Genomic DNA, 24,421 nt, shown 5'->3' with positions numbered 1-24,421 from the left:
ATTAAAGGACTTAAAAAAAAAAACACAAGCGTGCGAGCTTAGATAAAGTGACCAAATATGCTTGGTCCTTTGAAAAGAGAGCCAAGATGTGTGGTGCTTTTAGTCTAGGCCATGCCTATGCTCTCTCTATGTATAAAGGACATATAACATGTTGTATAACTCGTTTTTTTTTAAAAAAAAGATATGAATGACCTATTTGTTGCGTATTTTTTTTAAAGATATGAATGACCTATTTGTTGCGTAGAATCCAATTACAATAAAAGTGACTGAATAATCAAGGAAGCTAATTTCTTTTTACTAAATATTTCACTTTCTAACCATTTTTTACCTAAAAAATCTCGAAATATCATAAAATCCTTTATAAGCATTCCAATAACCTTAAGAAATAAAAAATCATTTGAAATAACCAATTTAACTGGAAAAAATATAATCCAAACTCGATTTTCTTTTCTTTGGATGTTTAGATATAAAAATAATCATCATCAAGCTCTCTTTATTGAATGTATTGACATTGTAATGGATTTTTTTTTGTTATTGGAATTGGTGTCAACTAACTTTTTTCTCTCTTATTAATTAGAATCTGACAACTTTTTCTCACCTTTTTAAAACCTATGGATTGAAAAATAAAACAAATAATTTTTAAAGAATTTGATGGATTGTAAAGGTTAAAAAATATAAGTAAAAGGAAGAAAATGATATTTATCTTGAAAATATAGGTCAACTATAACTTTTTTCTTTGTTCTCCATTTTTGTCCCCTGTGATTGAATTTTTTCTTTATCAACAAAATTATACAAATTGAGCATCTAAGATGCAACTGAAAATAAAATTAAAGACAAGAAACAAAAACTATAGTATCTACATTATTCAGTCTCATCATGCATTAGCTATTAGAGTAACTAGATATCTAATTGGTGTTTTGCCATGAATGAGATACATTATTTTTTTAATAAAAAAATGAATATCTCAACATTTCCTACAAATTTTGTGATGCAAAAAAAATCTCAATTGTAATGAAAATTTTATGCATGAATTTAATTAAATAAATTAAGGGTTATTTGCGCAATCAAAGAAAATTATAAATTTTGATTCCTAACTAATAAAAGTTAACTAATCAAACTTATTACCAGGTCTTTGACACAATTGGGTTTAACAATAGAAAAATAGATGCTAGCAAAATAGAAAACCAACTAAATATTGAGGTATTTATTTAAGATCGTGATAAAATTTAAAATATTAAACTGAAATAAATTATATTTCCTAATAAGAAATAATAAAACATTAAAGGATAAAATTAAAAAAAAATAAGTATGAAAACTAAAAAAACCCAATTTAAAAAAAAACAAATTGAAAGAAAGGTAAAAAGGATCAAATTAGGAAAAAAAACCAATCCAAAGAATGAAAAAAAGCCTAATTATGAAGGATCAAATTAAAAAAACACTCTAGAAACCTACAAAATAAAAAGAAAGGGAAAAAGTCCTAACACTCTAAAAACCTAGACCTACTATTTTTTTTCTTTTTTTTCCTAAGGTGTTTGCCCTTCTGTTTTTTTTGGAGAAAAAAGATGATATTTTGCCTACTCTACCTAGATTCTAGCAACAAGAGGTCATAAAAAAATTAATCAAGGTGTTCAACACCCGAAAAACCTATTTTAACCATTTTTTGATAAAAAAAAACATTCTAGTTTTCTAAATAAACCCATTTATGTTTCAAATAACCCAAAAAAATTCAAAAAAAAAAATCAATCTAAAACCCAAAAGCTTTTTATGGATAGATCCCAGGCAATCTGAAGGTACAAAAACACTTTATTGCAACTCTTTTTATCAAACATAATGTATAGACAAAAAGATAATCAAAATCTTTGTCAAATGATATTTTGATAATTAAAATCTTTGTCAAATGATATTTTTTTCCTAGCCAATAGAATTTAATGATTTTCTATCTTTTACCTCAAACTAGAAACTAAAAAATAAAAAAATAGAGTTTTGTACTGCATTTGAACTTTTAAAATTTTTATTGATAAAAAAGTTATTATTTTTTTATGTAAGAGAATCAAAGTATACTTTTGGTTTCTTTTTTGAAACCACTACTTTTCCTCATTTTTCATTTTTTTTCCTTTTGTTTAAATTTTATCCCTTCTGAACAATTATTAATAAATTAGCCATGATATTTTGGAATAGAAGACATAATTGAAAAAAAACAAAGATTAAAAACCAAATTGAAGAAAAAACTATAAATACATTGAATTGCTATAATGAAAAACCTATGTCTTTTAGAGTTTCTTATTACAATTACAATTATAATATAAATATATTTATAATTATAACAATTTCTTAAAATATAATACCCAACAAATCATAATAAACAATACTAATTAAAACAAGCACAAAAAAAATGAGATAAGGATCCACAATTACCACCCAACCTCGAGTATATGAATCAAAACACTTTGATAGGTGGATACTTATGGCTTGTTCGACAATATAACTGTAGTTATTTTTCAAATAGGTTTTTTTATTAAAATATATATAAATGATATTTTTTTTATTTTTTAAAAAATATTTTAGTTATTTTTCAAATAGGTTTTCTTGTCAAAATACATATAAATGATATTTTTTTATTTTTTTAAAAATTATTTTTAACATTAGCATATCAATATAATTTAAAACACTAAAAATATATTAATTTAAAGTAAATAAAAAAATAAAATTTTTAAATCTTTTTAAAATATTTTTAAAATAGAAAAATAAACATGCCCTTTACTTTAGTTATTGCAAAGTAAGAAATCATATGACTATGGTCAAATAGTTTATGTGAATTCACTTGCAATTATTACTTGCTACAGACCAAAGGATCGATGCGTCAATAAAACCTCCCATGATCAAATGTCACCTCCAAGGCAAGAAAATTGCAACAGAGGTAGGCAAAATCTCTTGTCCGATATGCCACTGAATTTGGTGCCCAACACGTATAAGCCAATAGCCGAATGACTAGACACGATCCTGCAAGACTTGAGCCAAAAGCCGAAAGACTAAACCCAGCCTTTCAAGACTTTCCCCTGGCCTGGTAGGTGCAGCTAGAGGTAACGTGGCTCAAACTAGCCTGTCTTAACATTGACACAACTTCAACACTATGCCACCAAAACTTCAGCACTAAATTCCACAAGGAGGAAAAAAACCACGTAGAGAAAGCGAAAAAGATAGCTAAAAGGGAGATGAGCTCATTTGTGCTAAGCTCTAATCATTGAGTGTATTCATTAATTAATCAGTACACTTAAAAAGATTTTTATTCAATTTTTTTTTATATTTCACATTTTCACATCGAAACTATAAAAAACACTAAAACAATATTTATTTTAAGAAAAAGATAATTTTAAAAAGTACCTAAAGAGATAAACAAAAGTTGGGCCACACATCCTCTAAATATACTTCAGTGCAGCATATCACAAATATGGATTATAACGTGTATCCATAATTTTTTTTTATATCTTATTCATTATACATCATATAAAAAATTTAAATACTTATATCATATCAACTAGGTTTTCATATATCCATACATACATATTATAAATGATAAAATTTTAAATGTATTATATCAATATTTAATTAAAAAAATTAATGTTCTATAAATATAAAAGATTAAGTTTCGAATCGAATATTGTCCAAAACAATATTTATACTTGTTCACTACACCATCCAAAAAAACCACTCATTCATTCCTATAGGTCTTAGATTAAATTTATATCCCTACTCACAAGCTCACTAAGAGACGACTTGATCTTCTTTTAGTGATATTCTTTTAAATTTATGCAGGTTTAATTCCTGCCCTCTACCAGGTCAGGATCTGACAAATTAAGGGATAACAATGGAATGCTCAGAATGATACTAGCTAATCGTGCATCCCCGTGCCCACCTAACCATTTCTGAAAGAAAACAGATACTTCTATCTGAAAAGTCCTCCCGGCAATGACAACCCTTTTCCTTTCTGGAGATTCTTTCTAGTAAATACAGAAAAACATATGGAAGGTATTCTACATAAATAGTTATTTTATCGTTTGAGGAGAGAAAAAACATTAGCAGAGAGCAGATACTACATTTGATTTTACTAACACAATCTAAGAGTGAGCATTAAATGAACAATAATCAATAAAGAGAGGGTAGGTTAAGAAGGAAAAGTAAATATATAACACTTGAGAGCAACACTAATATGTTACTGCTTAGTTAATCGACTAAATCCTTCTTCATTTCATTGACCCTTTCTACCCTCTCGAGATAAAAGGTGAGCTTGATGATGTAAAAGAGGGAGCCGTAGCTTGATAAGCTCTTTGCTTGAAACAATCCAAAGACATTCGAGGTGGCGATATAGCTACGGTAGTCGCCGATGAAGTGGAGTGAGCACCGGAGTCCGGTGGAGACCCTATAAATAACCCCACCCCCAACAAAGTTAAAAAAAAAAAAAAGAATCACGAAGTTGATTATATGATTTTGAGGCTACATGTATATATATTATCTGTGCGTGTGTGAAAATTGCAAGTGGAGCTTACTTGTGAGAATCTCAGATGAGGTATTAGCAGCATTTTCTAGCTGTGATCTCTGATTTTCTTGATTAACTTGGTGTGATTTTCGCCTGCGACGATTGTGATCAGCCAATCTCTTTCTGCAACTACGCTTTCCATTATCAAATTCCGAGAGATTATGAAACCTGGACAAGATCTTAATGTAACTAATCACTATCAATCAATCAAAATTAACCTTACTTCGTGTTGTTAATTAGTTGTATATTGTCTATATATATAAATATATATATGAAGAGAAAACGAACAGCAGTACGTAAAAGAATATCATGTTGTCTCCATAAGAACATACGGACACAAATGCCCTCGGGATTTCCAAATGTACGGCACAACCAATCATTGGAAGCAAAACATGTATCCAGGGGTATTATCGTCAGGCAAGTCGTTTTGTGACCATGTCGGGCTGTCAAAGACAGAAAAGGACTCCACGAGACAATTGAAAATAAGAAAGTATATGGAGGTTGTATTTGTAATTTCAAATTACTAAACTGCATTTTATTAATTAAATTAGACTAATTCAAAATATGTAATGCTGCATTATTATAACAAGTAAACAGGAAAAAAAAACAAAAAACAAAAAAACAAAATGTTATGCTAAACGGACTCAAATGCCCCCGCGATTACCCCATGCATTGCCGACCAATCATCGGCCACATCATAAACACTAGAAAATGAAATGATAAAAGGGGTATTCCCGTAATTTTCATCACGGGGCCGTCATCCTCACCCGCAGTTCATCTACAAAACGTGGTGTGACATGGAGAAATTTAATGGGGAGGGCAAAAATGTAATTTCAAAAGAACCTGCTACACTGCTGGCAGAATCGCTGAGTCAACCCGGCTGCGATGACAGTAGAAGCTTTAGAGTGAAACTCACAGACTTTATGGCGTCTATGGTAGTGTTTAGCATGGGTAAGATCAGCATTGCACCCTTCAGCTTGACATCTTACAGCATTTGACGAAGAACCGGGATCAAGGGGTCTAGACCGGCGGGGGGGGGGGTTCACAAAATCATCCTCAGCCGAAGAAAAATAAGTTCTCCCCCCTAAATTCAGTCCTATCCTTGAAGTGATCAAATCAGAAGGCCGAGAAATTTCCTCGTTTTTTGGTATAAGGAAATAAGGGGATGCAGTTGTAACTGATGTGATTGGCCCGGCGGTATAGCCGCTTCACAAAATCATCCTCAGCCGAAGAAAAATAAGTTCTCCCCCCTAAATTCAGTCCTATCCTTGAAGTGATCAAATCAGAAGGCCGAGAAATTTCCTCGTTTTTTGGTATAAGGAAATAAGGGGATGCAGTTGTAACTGATGTGATTGTTGGGATTGAGTCAAGGGAAAGAAGTGAGGGATGGTTGGCGGAATAAGAGGGGGCACCGGAACCGGTGTAAGCTCGAGGGTCGAAAAGAGAGTTGAAACTATGATGTGCAGAGTTGGTGGCAGTGGGGTGGTTCTGAAACATTAGGTTTGAAGAGGTTTGTTGAGGGATGAGGTTGTTGTCGTTGAAAGAGTGAGTGGTGTAGTGATCGAAAATGTTGGCTTGACGATTTAGGTGCTGTACTTCTTGGTTGCTCGCAGCTTGTTCATCGTCTCCTGATAGCATTATTGCTGATGGGTTTCCCCATTCGTACTCCAACATTTTTGTCTCAAGATAATATCGAAAGCTTAACCAATCTAGCTAACTCTACTTTACCTGTAAAAGACACCAAGAAAGAAAGAAAGAATTAGTTATGATCAAGAGGAGGGAGGGTTATAGTCTTATAGATGATAAAGAAAAGAAGGAAAAAGGAGATTGGAAAGATTTGATCTTTCTTGAATATTATTTTGCTTTGATTGGTTTTGTTGATGTGGAGTTTCTGCTTTCTGAGAGGTAGAAGTGTCCTTAGGAGGAGACATGTTGGGGTTAAGCAGTTTGTGAGTTAAAAATAAATAAATAAAAAACTCTCACCTATGAAAAACTGAGTCAGTGAACTGAAAAAGAGAAGCAGAGAATGCGAATTTCTATTTAACTGGGGTTGGGGTGTGCATTAATTTAAACTCTCAAAGTCTCAATCTTCTACCCTCCCCTCCCCTCTCTTTTCTTTATTTAGCTCCCTGTCTACGACTTTCAAGACAAACAACCCACTCTCTCTCTAGCTAGGTGAGAGTCTCCGAGGCTGAGAGAAACTGAGTTATGAGGCGGCTTGTGCAGAGGTAGGTGGGTGGTGTATGATGAATATCAAAACTACTATTTTACCCATATGATGGTAACATATTTGTAGTTAAAGCCACTACAATCAAATTCTATGCTGAAGTTCAAAATAAATGGCTGGGGTCAGATATTAGGGTGATTTTACATTGATTTCAAGTATTTGGTGACTTGACTCTCCTGTTATGGAAAAATGAACTTATTGCCTGTAATTCTTTTAAATTTAATTGAGGTTATGATAACTTGTAAGTTATGGAACAAAAACCTACCAGCCAAGCTCCCAGCCGGATTTATAGATAATTCAGTGTTATTGCTTCTGGTAAAAGGGCTAACAAGCAAAGCGGATTCTTGCTGTTTTGCCCTTGCTGATCTTGATCAATTCGCACGGAAGGGTCATTGTGACTGCCTGCGTTTAAGCTTCTGCACTCCACATTGCCTACAGATCTATTATTTCTAATCCCTGCTTTCATTTTAGAAACTCAACGTGCCTTGTGTATTTCGAAAGGGACTGGACTTGGATAGCTTACGATGAAGTGTTTTTGCCTACTTCTTACAATTATGGAATATGTTTGATAGAGTCATGGTATTGTGCTTGTTAAAAAAAAAAAAAACACAAAGCATTGGAGATAATTACAAGATGGGATTGTCCCTTCTCGCAACCACACTTTCCCTTGTGTTTAAATAACTTTTGTACTGAGAACCAAACTATTTGTGCATGATATGCCCGTAATTATAAATGGTCATTTCTGATTTATTATGAATCAATGAGATGTATAAAAACCATAATTAGAATCAACTGTTTGCGAAAATCCTGTTAAATGATCTTTCTATTACCAACTTGAAATCCATAGGGCTGATTAACTTAAACTTCGACATGTTTAATTAAACCTAAATCAAGTTCCCTTCGTTGCAGGCTGAATAACAACGTTCAATAAATGAAAGAGGCACAGAAAGAAATCCAAGAGGCTACGTGAAAACCATATCAATATTATCTTGTTTGAATGTTTCGAAGCTAAAGTCCGATCAGAGTTCCACATCAAAATGCATGGTCTGATGAAAGGCAAAGCAAAAAACTTGATAATTGAAAATTATTAAGTCATGAAAACACATGTTGAATATGTGCAGACATTTATGGGGACAATTACGAAGAAAAGAAAAATAAACAGTTGAAATATACAACATGTAGTTGATATGAAAATCAATAAAAGTATCGATGGAAGAATTATAAGAATTAAGAAAATCCTTGTATCATCTTTACACGGTGCTCTAAAAAAGAATTGGAATGTCTGATACCACTTCATCATGAGGAGTTTGGAGCTAAACTTTCATAAGAAAGAATTTAGAGAATGGCTGATCACTCCATGGACAACCATCACTTTTATCTCTACAACATCCAGGCTCACCACTGCAACGGAGCATTCACATAACAACACCATGCCAAAGCCTTAACTGTTGGCGATAAAAGTGACTCACTCTCTGGAGACAACCAAGACAAACATCAAGGATAGTTACACATGGGAATACAGATCATGATAAACGTTGTACAACTGGTATTAAGGTGTAGAATTTCTTCCATGTATAGAATGTTGATCAATTGACAGTTATTAAACATCTCTAAATAATAAAGTCTCCAACACCATATGCATATTTCGTTGAGGAACTCCATATCAACCATAAGATGGTGAAAAAATAAATAAATAAAAATATGAAAAACATAACAAACAAATTATTTGGTTAAGATTAAAAAAAATTTGAATAACTTTTTAAAAGATTAAAAAAACTCTCTGAATTAACAAAGTTTGAGTGATTTAAATCATATTAAAAAAAGTATATCAAAATTTTTAAAAATTTTTTATATAATATTGGAAATTGAGTTTTAAGCTCAATTGTAAGGTATTTTGGGTTCTATATTATTAAAGTTAATTTAATTTTTTTTTATAAAATAAGTTTAAATTTGGGTTTTGGAATACCATCTTTCTATTTTTCAATTATTAAAAATAGTTTCAAGGATGATAGATTATTTTCCTGACTAGATTACCTATCATTTATTAGTTAAAAATATACAAATTGTTATTCAGTTGAGTTTATAAAAAAGAGAAGTACAAGTGCATAGGTCTGGTCTTCAAAGTTTTTTTTTTCAACTGATCAAGTGTGTGGGCCATACCTTACTTAACATTTTTTTAGTAGGCCAGACATACAATTATAGCCTAATTTTTTAGCCTTTTCTTTTTTCTTTTTTCTTTTTATTTAACCTAATTTTTTAGCTCTTTCTTTTTTATTTTTTTATTTTATAATAAAATATACTTTAAATAAAATCATTAAAATTATATTTATAATAAAATACACTTTAAATAAAATCATTAAAATTATATTTGAATAATTTTTGAGTTTTTTCATGATCTGCAGTTAAAATTAGAGTTTTTTTTTAATGGTGATACCAATAATTAATCTATGAAAAAAAATTAACCTGATATATAAGATATTTTAAAATGAAAAAATTGCTAATGAATATTTAATAAAAAAGAAATAGTTTTTGTCATGCTCAGTTTTTTATATAGTTTTCTCATGTTAATTATTCTTTTAGTTTTTCTTCGTATGGATTGCGGTCAAATTGTAAAAGACATGTTTTTTTTTTTTAATAAAAACTTGTCATAATGGTTTTTTTTTTAAAACAATTATGCTTCTTGAAAAACATGTTTTCATTGAAAAAAAAAAAGGAAATGCATTTTGTGATTTTTTATTAAAATAAAAATATTTTTCCTCAATTTTAATTGCTACAATTCTTCATAATATTTATTTTAACTGGCTCTTTTAGTTTTTCTTCATATGGGTTGCGGTCAAATTGTAAAAGACATGTTTTTTTTTTTTAATAACAACTTGTCATAATGGTTTTTTTAAAAAAACAATTATGCTTCTTAAAAAACATGTTTTCATTGAAAAAGAAAAGGAAATGCATATTGTGATTTTTTATTGAAATAAAAATATTTTCCCTCAATTTTAATTGCTAAGATTCTTCATAATATTTATTTTAACTGGCTTCAAATATTCTTCATCAAAAGAAAACAAGTTGTTAATAAAGAAGATATTTCTCATCAAAACAAAAGAGAAATGTATGAATAAGGAATATGATTTTTTACTGCCGGAATGCATTTTTCCTTTCAAATTAATTTTTTTTGCTTTATTGTGAATATTTATTGTAGTTATTGTATAAGTTATTAATTAATTTTTTTTAAAAAAAGAAAACTAGCCGTTCTAAAATATAAGGGAAATGAAGGTTTTACTTGCTTTAGGATTTGCAAAAGAATACCTAAGAAAGAAAGTTATATCTAATATCTATGCCTTTTTGATGTGGCTGGCCTGATGTAGGGCTTAGGCTCATGACTATTATACTTGCATCCCAAATTCTGTGAATTCAGACAAATTTACTAGGTTTTATCGCATGTTCTTTACAGGCTGCTGGGAGACAGCAAATACTTTGAGTGGTCCGATGAGAAATGTCTCCAAAGGTTCAATAATAAGAAGCTGGGTGTCCTTTTATCCATGTTTTTCTTTGGACATAAATATCAAGAATTTGGAGAGAAAAAATAGTGTGCAAATGCGAAACAAGAGCAAGCATGCATAAAGTGTTCTCAATAATTCTTGCATGGAGATAAAAGTGACAGAAACACGAGTTATCAACACCGAAGGTCATCTCATTGAAAATTGAATGCCCAAGTACTTTACCTGTATATGTACTTAATAGCTCACATCATTCTTTTCAGTAAGCATGTGGTCGTTACTTTCATTGATTCTTCTACCCCTCTGTATCTTTCATGCTATAAAACAACAACAATTATAACAAAAACCAAAAGAGCTCAGTTATTTACCATGCATATGAGTGTTTTAATTGTTAATTAGAGAGAAAGCGGGTTGTCTCTCAGGATAAGTTGTCAGCAAATTGTTTTTTGTTATTTTTTCTTATGATATGTATGAAATGCTATAAGTTACTAGGTTGTTTGTTTTCAAGGAGTATTTGATGGCTTATTATTCTCTTGATTTGTTCAGCATAAAAAAACTGATAATTAGATACAAGTTTTACTCGTGATGTACTCAATTGGCTGATAATTCTTGAGAGAGTAATACTATAATGAAATTAGATAAGATTTTGGTTGATTTTACACGAAATAATAATAATTGTTTTGTTATTTTTTTTCTAAGGTATAAATATCCTGTCACTGTACAACAAATCAAGAAAATAACATTGACTCCAAACCTAAATAACTTGGTCTAACGCTTTAGACTCAAGTTACTTGAGTCAACAAGAGTGTCAAGTTATACCATTATTAGTGTTATTCTTATTGTTAATATTAGTATTACCACTATTATTGTTAATAATAATAAATTTAGAAAACTTATTATTATTATTGAAGAAAAACCATAAATTTGACTTGAAAGGATTAAAAACTATAAGAAATTGAGTTAGACAAGTTTAGTACTATTGTTTTTACTATAAATATTATTATTTTTATTATTAATATAGAAAAAGAGTTCTATAAAAGTTATTTTTTCCTTTAAACTTGATAAAAAAATAGATTGAGATTCATGAGGTTTTTTTATTCAATTTGTTTTTTGTTTTTTTTACATTATTAAATGTTTTAAGTTACAAATGAGTATATTGAGATTTATAAGATGCTTATAGATATTTTTAGATGAGAACAAGTTAAGATTTGAGTTTTATTTAATGTGTTTTTTATAACTGAATTATCACAGTACCTGATATGGGTAATGTAGCTTAATCATCTCATAAAATATCAATGGGGTCATTGATGTTCATATGTCTATCCCGTTAATGCAAACAAGTAGAGCAATTGTTAATTTTTCATCTTAGTAAGGAATACGCATGACTTGTAGAAGATAAGTATCTTAAATATTAAACAACAATAATTCATTAAAGTTAAGTTATTTTCTTTAACAATTTTTTTTTTTTTAAAAAACCCTAACTATGTTAATGCTAACTAGTTTGTTGTGATAAAATATCAACATATGTGTTGGATTATTATCCAATAATCTATTAACACATCACCTTTCATTATAAATATATTGGTTTAATTGTATTTTTAAAGTTACAATTAGACATTATAAATGCATATAGTTGAAAAACAACATTGCATTACCTATTTCTAGTAGAAGTTGAAGTATAACCCCTATAATCTAAATAGTCATAAGTGATAATCTAAGAATTTAAGGTTGACTTATATGGAGATTCTTGAGGGACCATCATTTTATTAAATAAAAACAATTTTTTTTCAATGTTAAGAACAAATATTTAAAATATAAATAGTTATTTTAAAATTTTAAATTTTTTAATTCATACATATAGAAATAGTAAACATCCATAAACTTGTTTGGTCTTTTTCATGTAAGGAAGACATAAATATCTATACAAGTATGCCAAGATAGCAGATCCACAACTATATCTGTGAATTACATCAAAATCATTTAAAAGTGTCAGATACATTAAGAACATGTATATTCATGTAAAGCATATGAATAATACATTATAAAACAGATATAATATATGTGATCAAGTATGCCATACAACACACTTAACTAAACATTTTAATTCACATATACTTGAACATGGTCATTGAAAAATATGTCATTTACCATGTATGCATGTTTTATCATTCAATCTAACTAATCATTGACTTTTTTTACAAAATCTAGTTTAATAGGGGTGTTGACCAAGAAAATCTATTGTTTAGACTCAAATAACATCGCAATATGATTTTTTGATCTATCTATACTCATTGTTAATTCAACCTGAATTGATAAGGACCAAATTATTCCACGTTGAATAAAATCATTTGTTTTATGTTTATTCTTGACCAAATAACTATAATACTTGTAAAACATCAATTACACTAGAATTGAAATAAACTGATCAGGAAAAGGCTAAAAACAACAAGAAACACAAAACACAAATATTTTATGAGTGAAAGGGGTTGTAGATGTGAACATTAAATTAACTACTTTATTTTTTCTATAAATAATACCGATCAAGTTTGCATCCTTAGAAAGTTTATAAAATCTTAAATAGGCTAGTAAACCTACAATAACTATGAAAAAAATAAAAATTTAAAAATGCCAAGAAAATAACCTTAAAAACAAAACAAAATAAAAAAAACAAGAAAAACAAGATAAATAACAAAACTGCCCAAAATAAGACCTTGAGGTGAGAATTTTGATATCTTAAGATTTGATAGTCTATATAGCATATAAGGGCTATTATAAGGAAAATATCCTTTTAAAACTCTTGTAAAAATTTAACTATAATTTAATGTCCAGATTAATAAGTTATGGTTTTGTTAAGCCATCATTTTGGTCTAGTGTAGCAAGACCTTCTTTGGACCTATATATGTCTTACTAATTCATAAATATATTTGTTAGGTCTTCTATATAATTTTTTTGATAGAACATTATGTAGTTGTGGTAGATTCAAACCTTAATATTTAAAATCACTTATTATCTCAAGCTCGACTACATCACAAGCATTACACGAACGCCTTTAAAAACAAGATTAAATTATTTTAAAATATTAGTTATCATATTACCATATTGAATATCACCATTATAACATAGTGCTAACTTTTCTTTTAGTTCTTGTTCAAGTCATTCGACATTAAATTGTTTCTCCTTCTATTAACTAACTTTAAAGAATTTGTAAATTGTAATGTATTTATATATATTCAATCAGGAATTAATTCATATAAATAATTTGATTAACCACTCACATATAATATAATGATATTCAATCTACTCTGATGAAAAAATTAATCATTGTTTTAAAACCGTCATCATCTATAATTAGTACATGATAATACTAATGCTGTTTAATTTTACACTTTCAAGTTATTTCAATATTAATATCAATATAATTTCACTCAAGTCCATAATAAATAGTTTTTTTTCATTTCTACATATGACATGTCTAAATATCATTTAACAATAAATTACTCTCATTATTGTATGTGATATTATTGTTCATATCGAAAACAATAATATCACCATAATGACATACCATAAATATATTATAGGACATTATGTAACAAAAAAAAAAGAAACAAATTTGATTCCAGTTAATTGTACATAATTTTAACTAAAATGCATTATTTCAACTCTAATAGCCAAATTTATAGCAAATTAAAAAACAAATCCTATGATTCAATGTTGCACATACTTTACCAAAATTAAAAGTATTTCATGATATTAGATCCAATTGATATTTTCATGCTCAATTATATAAAGTATAACCCAAATTCATAGCAAATTCAAACAATTTAAAGAAATTATTAAATTTGACTTATCCACAATTCTATGCAATATGTAATTCATCAGAACTCTACCTCATTCATGTTCTATTACATGATGATCATCGAGTGTAATTCATAATATTATTAGTCAATTCCAACCAATTCACACAAAATCCCTAATTCGATAAATTATCTAAAATTCAACTTAACACATTAATCATTCCAACCAATTCACACAAAATCCCTAATTCGATAAATTATCTAAAATTCAACTCAACACATTAATCATTGAAATAATTAATTCCTAATTAATTGATGTTATTTTTATGTTCATCTATATCAAATCATTTATAATTGATGGTATTCATAGTTAATTTATTATTAATTCAATAACTTTAAATATAAACTAAACCTTAAATAATAATTTTATTTCAACTAAACAAAACATATGAAATATAAAACTCATATATTTAATTGAAATGTGATACGTTTAACTTATTTGTAGCACTAGAAAGTGTTATGGTGGAAAAAGCAGCGGATCTTGAAGAGGAAAATATCACAGGATGCTTGGATGGTAAGATGGGTTCGAGTTTTTGGTGTTTTAAAAACAAAAAAAAGAAGTAATTGTTGGGTTTTTTTTTTGGTTAAAGAGAGGAGGGTTGTGGACATTGGTTTTAAGAGAAAGAGAAGTTGTGTTTATTTATGTTCTGCAAGCTAGGAATGAATTTAAATTTCTCAACATGTCAAGCTTTTGAACGCAATTTGTTAAGTTATTGTGCTTTTGAAGTTCGACAACTATTTTACCGCATTTAGAAAAAATTATATTTAGTTAATAAATATCACGTTACTGAAACATAATAAGGTAAAAGTATGTTAATTCACCAAAACCTTTTCAAGTGATAATTTTAAAGAAATAAAATCAAAACTTTTAAGATTTTCACATTATTTCCATCTATTGTCCTTCTAAGGTCCATTTGTGCCATTCATGACCCCTTTTCAGTTCCCAATTGCTTCTCTCTTTTCTTTCTAATTTGGCAATTTGTTTTCTGTAATTTCAGGTTAATATCTCTGCAGAAAGTTACGGAGTATAGTAGACTTGCTGGCCTGTTCAACAGAACGGACGTTATGCTGTCCAAGACTTCTGCGTCCAAGGTCTTAAAACCCTTCAAACACAGAAATGAACGAATAATAATCTACGATATATAACATATCCTAATATTTCTCACTCAGGTGTAGAAAGAAGGTTTACTCTTTATCATTTGTTATTCAAATCCATGTGGAGACTGAGAAGTAAAGTTTTTTGTCGGTTTGGGCATGGATGATCTTCCTAAACTTAAACCAAGAGGACAAATGTGTGTGTGTGTGTGTGTGTGTGTGTAACACCATTAGTTAGCTGCCAAATATATAGAGGTGAAATTGCCTTGAAGGAGGGTAACTTCATCTTCAGTAATATTGAATCTTCAGCAACGTGTGCTATCATTATCTAAAAAAAGACAATGATGGTGTTCATGCTGACACTTTCAATCAAAAAAAGAGAAATTAGTTTCGTTCTGTCACTGTAACCAGCAGCATCATATATGAGGAACGGAAGTTTCAAAATTTCTATATTTTCAAACAGCTTCGTCTCAGCATGGGTAAGGGAAGCAATAGAGGCTTACCAGAAACCACAGTTGTATTCTTTAAAAGTTAGACGCGAGCACCTTCCATGATATTAATCAGCAATCATGTTTTACTTATGATACGGTAATTGTGCTTGCCTGCAATATAATGAATCCAAATTTCCTACAAGTACAACAGAACCCGTTTCCTGCCGGTAAAAAACAAACAAACAGAAGCATACAACTCCCACGGATCTTCTGACTTTTGGTGTCTCTGGGTATTTGGTTTGACCGCTTCATGAACGCTTCCATTAAATTATGCGCGAAAACAACAAGTAATGCAAGTGTTTCATAAAAAAAGAGGTTCTTCCACCGGTTAGGGAAATTCATAGCTTGTACATGTAAAACGGTACTGTCACGGTAGAAAAGGTTGCTATATTCATCAGGTTGATGGTTGGTTCGACTGGTAATTGGTTTATCAGACCAGCTATATATATATATTTATATGTGCGCGCGCGCGCGTGTTATGATAATCGATAACAGACCAACTATTTAACTAAGAATCTCATGTTTATCTCATTTTCTACGACAATAAGAATGAGATCAATGTAGTTCTAAATTATGTTTACGTAAATACATGGACATGCCACAAAAGTTCTCCAATTATGTTCCATCCTAAAATGGAATTATGGGAGGAAAACTCGAAGACATCATTAAATCAGGCGGATGCCACACCTGCTTTCAAGACTGGAACCGCATCTTTGTCATTGGAAGTTCGAGATTTCTATCCCGGAAGCCCTCGCCCTCGAAGCGAGGCGCAAAGGAAGAGATGGATGCTAACATTTATCCCCAAAACCAAACTGTCGTCATTAAGTTTCAAACTAGCTGAATAATCAAGATACATAGGTAGTGAAATCAATTTCCAAATTCCAGAATTATCAAGATATGATACATAGAGCAATTAATCACAAATTCAGCATATGAGCATCCGAAATGCCCTAGAGATAGGCTCATCTTGCAGGATACAGATAAGAAAGAGGTTGGCACAGATTTGTACAGTACTTCGTTGTTGATAAGTCAGGGTCATGTCAGTGTACTAGATGGGAAGAGACAAAAAAAAAAAAACGGAGAAGACAAAAAAGAAAAGAAAGTAAACCGGAGTGGGGGGGGCGGGGGGGGTACCCAATTTGCGTACAGCTGCGCGGAATCCATGTTAAAGTCTTCTTAAAGTCATCTGGTCCCCACTTTCTTTTCTGACATCCAATTCGCGGAGCAAGTAGTTAAAATTACAATTACAGTAGAAATTAATTTTTATTTTTATTTTTAAATTATTTTTAAAAATAATTTAAAAACATATAATTTCAAACAAAATAAATAAATTTTAACCCCAAACAGGGTGATAATAATAGGAGATGGAGAGTTTTATCCCGCAGTTGGCTGCTTTCAAGTTTTATTCTGACCAATCCTTTTGTCACTGAACCAGGCAATGACCCTATTGGACATACAAGAAACTCCAGAAAAAAAAACACCGTAACTTGTTCCCGTTATCTGTCATATAGGAGGAAAATTTATAGATTTAACAGAGCGCTACATGGGGGCATCATCACAGCCATTATAGATCAACAAAAATGTTATCCGAGCTCACAGCAGAACTAACAAGTGTGGCCATCAGTGACCAAACCAGAAAAAGAGTTTTTTCCGCATGCTAAGTTTGTTTTCAGATAGAAGAGGGGGGAAGCAGAGGGGAACACCCATTGCTAAACAAGCGAACCCATTATTATTTCTCTAACATTTTAAAACTGAAGTTGCATGCACTCAAGCTTTAAAGAGATATCAACAACAACACACCATTCATTTTTCTTTTTAATAGTCCATATGTTAATATGTTCATAATTTACTTGATTACAAGAAATGAAGTTGAATGAGATTAGGATGAAATATACAATTGCATTTTCCCAGCTGGACCATCATGATCTAATCCAATATTAAGATGAAAGCGGAAGTCGGTGGCCTTGGCAAGATACAATACACAGAAGAAAGGAATTCTGGAAGCCACCATAACATTTAACTGAAGCTAAATATGAACACTCCAAGTAATTTGAAATACAGCTCAATTCTTGTCCGAGTTGTAACTGAACATGGAAAGATAAACTAGAGACAACACACAGCATTTGCGAAACCATTATTGAACAGGCAAGGTTAAGTTTACAAGCCTAGTTTACTTTGGTTTGTCTGTTAAGGTTACTAAGGACCTAAGCACACCCGGGCTAATCATGTCAGCGAGCACACCTTTTTCTGAAATAAGAAAGGTCTTTTCCTTTACATAGCTTTGAAGTTTTTTTGCTTCATATTCAAGCCTTTCTTGATCTGCGCCACAGCAAACACAAGATTAAGGAATTGTCATTGAAATTTGCTGAAAGAAAAATATAGTACGGCAATAGTCTATATCAATGATCAATCATGTCCCAGGTATCGTAGTTCCATAATCTTCATCAATTGAAGGGGTAGCTTTTATATGTCATTTGAGATTTAACATGCAAAGTTCCAAGCATGAGGCTAACCAATAACATGTTTTCAACGGAATTTCTCCATGAAGCCCAAAAAACTGAAAATAATAGGTTGTTGAGACACTACCTTGCAACAATTTGCATATTCTCTCTCAAAACAGGTAGAAAAAGGGAGGGGGGCACTCACTGGGTTGTAGTCTTTATCTAGTGAATATAAGACATCCACATTATTCAGAATGAACACTTTACAAATCAAGTAGTTTAATTTAGTGAAGATAAAGACATCCACATTATTCAGAATGAACACTTCACAAATCAAGTAGTTTAATTTAGTGAAGACCATCCATATTATGCAGATGCAGAGCATCACATGATCAACACTTCACAAATCATACTTGTCCAGGTACATTATACAGGTTTTTCAAGAACAAGAAAAATCATATAAATATCAGATCAAATGTCTACATATAAACCTTTTCTCATGAAGCAATAGTTCCTCCTTGAAATAGAGTTCCAAGTTCTAAAGCAAGCTAGGAGCATTGGAGCAATGTATAAATTCACTCTCAATCTGCTAACTCCAAAAACAGAAAAATACCCTATCTTTTGACCCAATAGGACAAACCATATGAGTCCTCATTGAGAATAGGCAATATAAGACCTTCAAATACGAGTTTCTCATAAAAATAAGATCTCCCACGTGTCTTCTACATCCAATTTAAATGTCAAGCAAACCATATGTTCCTAAAATCCCTCGTGTTCTCGGCAGAGAAACAGAACCAGAAGACAAAGAAAACCCACTTAATTATTCACAACTCTAATTTATCAGACAAGAGCACAAATAAAAAACACTAAACCAACGGAAAACTTGGTAAAACAAGTTTTACTGGGGTACGTAATAGCCTTAAACTTGACTTCCAAAACATATTGCATGCGTTAAACCAGCACGATTAATAATTCCACTACATTGACAAATCATCAAATTAAAACCCATCATAAACATGTAATTCTCTTGCAATCAAAACCCAATATTTTCTAACTAAAAAACTGAAAAAACAAATACATTTGTCCAAGATAGTGTGAGTAGCATGAAATGGAATGCAAGCAAAAACATCACTTCCTGGAAACATCATCCAAGTTTTCTCTTTCTCGTCATGATTACCACAAGTCCCACAAATTTCTTTCACTAAAGGAGCAGTCCTTGATCCCGACTTCCCAATATCCTTCATTATCGACTCAAAAGGAGACTTTATGCTAGTTTTTGTAGTCCTGGCTCTCTTCCTTAAAGCTGTCAATGCTTCTCTGTTCCCGTTCCTCTCTTTATCATTTTCAATCACCTGATAACAATAAACAAAGTGAATTCTTGGAAAGGATAATTTGCAAAGATATTTTTTTAAGGTTTTAAAGTGTACCTGATTTCGAGCTAATAGGAGATGCTCGGCTTCGTTTTCGAGCTCGATTAAGCTTTGTTGGAATGGCTGCATTCCTTCGTCCATTTTATTTGTGCTCATCTGATAAATTAGAGGGGCGGCTAATTAAGTGGGTTTTGTTTGTCTTGTGGTTCGTGTTCTCGGCGACTTTAGAACATATGGTTATATGGTTTGCTTGACATTTAAAGAAGACACCTGGGAGATCTTACTTTTTTATTATTAGGTCTTATGTTGTATATTCTCAACAAAAATTGATATGAATTGTCCTATTAGGTCAAAAGATAGCATATTTTTCTATTTTTGGAGTTAGTAAAAGAATGAATTTATACATTGCACCAATACTCCTAACTTGTTTTAGAACTTTGAACCCTATTTCAAGGAGAAACTATTGCTTCGTGAGAAAAGGTTTATATGTAACATTTAATCTAATATTTATATGATTTTTCTTGTTCATAAAAAACACATATATTGCACTTGGACAAGTCTAATTTGTGAAATATTGATCATATAATGCTCTACATAATATGAGCTTATATTCACTTGATTAAACTACTTGATTTGTGAAGTGTTTATTCTGCATAATATGGATGGCTTATCTTCACTAGATAAAAATAAATACCCCAGGTGAGTTTTTCTTTTCTTTTCTTTTTATTTCTACTTGATTTGTGAAGTGTTCATCATGTGATGCTCTATGTTCACTTGATTTTAGTTTTTTTCTCCATTGAGAGAGAATATGCAAATTGTTGCAAGGTTTCTCAATAAACTATTATTTTCAGTTTTTGTGCTTCATGGAGAAACCCGTTGAAAACATGTTATGGTTAGCCTCATGCTTGAAACTTTGCATGTTAAATCTCAAATGACATATAAAAGCTACATTTGATTGCTGAAGATTATGAAACTACCACAGCTCCGAAACATACTTGGAAGCCCCTATACATCACCACACTCATCGTTAATTCAAAAATCACAAATTATAACCAAACCCCGCGTTTCTATTCTCCATCTAGTAGTCTCCAGAAAAATGCCAAAAGAAAGAAAGAAAGCAACGCCACTTGATGAGGGCATTTCATATTTCAAGTGCATGAAAAAATCAGTGATTAAATCGCGAACCGTGTCTAAAACCTTCTGTTTTCGACATGGTTTAAAAAGCTAACTGAACCCCATCAATCATGTAGTTCGATGATATCATCAAAAATATGAAGTTCATCAAATTGCATGCTAAAAACAAATCAATCTCATTTTCTAACCAAATAAACAAACAAGATCTCAGAAACAACACAGAGCGCTGAGGATTGAAAACGAAAAGGTGGTCGAAACAAAGCAGAATCTAAGAGTGTTTTTGGAAGGAGATGAATGCTTGCTCACCCATTGTTGTGGCACAAGATGCCTGAAGACGGCTCCCTCTCTTCTCGAAGGCTTATTACCATGAGGCGGCATGCCCTATTTTTTATTGATGTATCGGAAAGCTAATCCTAGCCGTCAGATTTTAATTGATTTTGGGTCATGTTGGGCTGATAATATTTCTAGGTAGGGTCTAGTGGCTCTAACTGGGCGTAGTTTAGTCTGGCCCTATACCTCAGTTGTTGTTAGTCCATTATACATAGGCTTTTGATGTTTTAGATTTCATGTTAGCAGTATTTTTTTTATTTTGAAATATATTAAAATATTTTTTTAAAATTTATTAATTACATCATGTATCAAATTATAATTTTTATAATGGATATAAAAAATTTAAAACATTGACATGGTCATATACTAGATGGTATTTAAAAAAATAAATTAAAAAGCTAATACATTAAATTGACCACAATCAATCATGTTTAATTTGTAAAAATTCTTTATTTGGAACATAAATATACCACAATACCATGAAATTCATATTGAAGTAAATTAGAAACTTTATTCAAACTAACCAAATATTGGAGGCTTGAAATGGGAAAAAACACTTTCATATAAAAAAAAAATAACTCCATCAAATCTAAAATGGTGGCTTCTGTTATGACACAACTAAGACCAATTTTTTAAAATATAATATAAATTCAACTTGAGTAATTTAACTGACTAGACCATTGACCATCAATTTAATATTATGATTAAAATAACAATAAAGAATAAATAGAAAGATATGAGATAACCCTTGTGATTTTTAAAATAAGTGAAAAACTATATAGAAATCATAAAAAAAAACTGATCTTCAAATAAATAAAATATTAAAAAAAACAAAATATAATATAAATTCAACTTGAGTAATTTAACTGACTAGACCATTGACCATCAATTTAATATTATGATTAAAATAACAATAAAGAATAAATAGAAAGATATGAGATAACCCTTGTGATTTTTAAAATAAGTGAAAAACTATATAGAAATCATAAAAAAAAAACTGATCTTCAAATAAATGAAATATTAAAAAAAACATGAGTTTAAAAAGATAAACTTTTACCTCACAACAAGCTGCGAAATAAATGTTTTTGTTTAACCTTATAGGCTACTAAAATAAATAAAATAAATAAAGATAGCAATATATTAGATAAAAAAATTAAAAAAAATAAATATCAGGCAATCAACTAAATTTAATTTAAAAAAATCTTTTCAAAAAGATAAATCCAGTAAAAATATATATAAAAAAAACCCGAAATAATCCGAGTTATTTTTAAAATAAGTGAAAAATCCTATAAAAAAATAAATTACAGAGGCTAAAATTTAATTAAATCAAATTTCAAACAATGAAATTGGAAAACATGAGTTAAAATTATATATAAAAAAAAAAAGCCATAACTTGGTCCTGTTATCTATCATATAGGAGAAACAATTATAGATTTAACAGAAAGGTATATGGGGGGCATCATCACAGCCATTATAGATCAACAAAAATGTCATACGAGTTCATATCAGAACTATTAAGTAACGTCTTCAGTGACCAAACCAGAAAAAGAGTTTTTCCCTAAACTATCATGATGCAATATCTGCACTTACGCATGCTAAGTTTTCAGAGAGAGGGGGGGGGGACACCCACTGCAAAACACGCGAACCCATTTTTATTTCTCTAACATTTTAAAACTGAAGTATAATACACCATTCATTTTTAATAGTCCATGTGTTGAAGCATATAATATGTTCATAATTTACTTGATTACAGAAATAAAGTCAAATGAAATTAGGATGAAATGTACATTTGCATATTCCCAGCTGGACCATCAAGATATTAAGATGAATGCAGCAGTTGGTGGCCTAGCAGGATACAATACTCAGAAGAAAGGAATTCTGGAAGCCACCATACAATTTAACTGAAGCTAAATATGAACACTCCAAATAATGGCACATAATTTGAAATAAAGCTCAATCCTTGTCCGAGTTGAAACTGAACATGGAAAAGTAAACGACATAGGGAACACAAAGCATTTGCAAAACAATTATTGAACAGGTCACGTTAAGTTTACAAGCCTAGTTTACTTTGGTTTGTCTGTTAAGGTTACTAAGGACCTAAGCACACCAGGGCTAATCATGTCAGCAAGCACACCTTTTTCTGAAATTAGAAGGGTCTTTTCCTTTACATAGCTTTGCAGTTTTTTTGCTTCATATTCAAGCCGTTCTTGATCTGAGCCACAGCAAACACAAGATTAAGGAATTGTCATTGAAATTTGCTGAAAGAAAAATATAGTACGGTAAGAGTCTATATCAATGATCAATCATGTTCCAGGAATCGTAGTTTCATAATCTTCATCAATTGAAGGTAGCTTTTATATTTCATTTGAGATTTAGCATGCAAAGTTTCAAGCATGAGGCTAACCATAACATGTTGAAATCAACGGAATTTCTCCACCAAGCACAAAAACTGAAAATAATAGTTTATTGAGACACCTTGCAACAATTTGCATATTCTCTCTCAATGAAGAAAAAAACTCAAATCAAGTGAACATCACATTATGCAGAGCATCACATGATGAACACTTCACAAATCATACTTGTCCAAGTACATTGTATAAATGAAGCAATAGTTCCTCCTTGAAATAGGGTTCAAAGTTCTAAAACAAGCTTGGAGCAATGGTGCAAGGCATAAATCCACTCTCAATAGGACAAGTTTTGACCCAATAGGACAAACCATATGAGTCCTCATTGAGAATAGGCAACATAAGACCTTCAAATACGAGTTTCTCAAAAAAATAAGATCTCCCACGTGTCTTCTACATCCAATTTAAATGTCAAGCAAACCATATGTTCCTAAAATCCCTCGTGTTCTCGGCAGAGAAACAGAACCAGAAGACAAAGAAAACCCACTTAATTATTCGCACCTCTAATTTATCAGACAAGAGCACAATAAAAAAACACTAAACCAACGAAAAACTTGGTAAAACAAGTTTTACTGGGGTACGTAATAGCCTTAAACTTGACTTCCAAAACATATTGCATGCGTTAAACCAGCACGATTAATAATTCCACTACATTGACAAATCATCAAATTAAAACCCATCATAAACATATAATTCTCTTGCAATCAAAACCCAATATTTTCTAACTAAAAAAACTAAAAAAACTAAAAAAAATATACCTTTATCCAAGATAGTGTGAGCAGCATGAAATGGAATGCAAGCAAAAACATCACTTCCTGGAAACATCATCCAAGTTTTCTCTTTCTCGTCATGATTACCACAAGTCCCACAAATTTCTTTCACTAAAGGAGCAGTCCTTGATCCCGACTTCCCAATATCCTTCATTATCGACTCAAAAGGAGACTTTATGCTAGTTTTTGTAGTCCTGGCTCTCTTCCTTAAAGCTGTCAATGCTTCTCTGTTCCCGTTCCTCTCTTTATCATTTTCAATCACCTGATAACAATAAA

The 24,421-nt window shown here is 30.7% G+C and overlaps 3 protein-coding genes across 6 annotated transcripts in view; all 3 read right to left on the bottom strand.

Annotated features, from left to right (window-relative positions):
• Positions 1-4,002: 4,002 nt before the first annotated feature.
• On the bottom strand, positions 4,003-6,485 carry LOC105120766 (squamosa promoter-binding-like protein 8). Its single transcript, XM_011019134.1, has 4 exons — positions 5,733-6,485; positions 5,378-5,566; positions 4,545-4,702; positions 4,003-4,417 (listed from the first exon to the last, which is right to left on the bottom strand). Exons 1-4 carry the CDS (start codon positions 6,206-6,208, stop codon positions 4,260-4,262), a joined length of 981 nt encoding a protein of 326 aa, XP_011017436.1. The 5' UTR covers positions 6,209-6,485; the 3' UTR covers positions 4,003-4,259.
• An 11,259-nt stretch (positions 6,486-17,744) lies between these two features.
• LOC105120760 (uncharacterized) overlaps positions 17,745-24,421 on the bottom strand; it is a 9,007-nt gene continuing 2,330 nt past the window's right edge. The window contains exons 1-4 of one of the 3 annotated variants that reach the window (XM_011019122.1): positions 20,947-21,034; positions 19,564-19,662; positions 19,215-19,488; positions 17,745-18,014 (exon numbers count right to left, since the gene is read on the bottom strand). In XM_011019122.1, the coding sequence (XP_011017424.1) occupies positions 17,866-18,014; positions 19,215-19,488; positions 19,564-19,662; positions 20,947-21,018 (594 nt within the window). In that variant the 5' untranslated portion in view covers positions 21,019-21,034 and the 3' untranslated portion in view covers positions 17,745-17,865. Of the gene's footprint in view, positions 18,015-19,214; positions 19,489-19,563; positions 19,663-20,946; positions 21,041-24,421 lie in introns of those variants that run through there. The other 2 variants (XM_011019123.1, XM_011019124.1) reach the window with 2 other exon arrangements.
• Positions 22,840-24,421, bottom strand: part of LOC105120761 (uncharacterized) — a 3,740-nt gene continuing 2,158 nt past the window's right edge. Inside the window, exons 2-3 of one of the 2 annotated variants that reach the window (XM_011019125.1) lie at positions 24,134-24,407; positions 22,845-23,182 (exon numbers count right to left, since the gene is read on the bottom strand). In XM_011019125.1, coding sequence (XP_011017427.1) covers positions 23,034-23,182; positions 24,134-24,407 — 423 coding nt within the window. In that variant the 3' untranslated portion in view covers positions 22,845-23,033. Of the gene's footprint in view, positions 23,183-24,133; positions 24,408-24,421 lie in introns of both variants that reach the window. The other variant, XM_011019126.1, reaches the window with a different exon arrangement.

The sequence above is a fragment of the Populus euphratica genome, unplaced genomic scaffold, assembly GCF_000495115.2.
Source record: "Populus euphratica unplaced genomic scaffold, PopEup_1.0 scaffold6.1, whole genome shotgun sequence".
In the NCBI taxonomy this organism is placed as follows: Eukaryota; Viridiplantae; Streptophyta; class Magnoliopsida; order Malpighiales; family Salicaceae; genus Populus; species Populus euphratica.
This window is presented reverse-complemented; position numbering and strand designations above follow the sequence as displayed.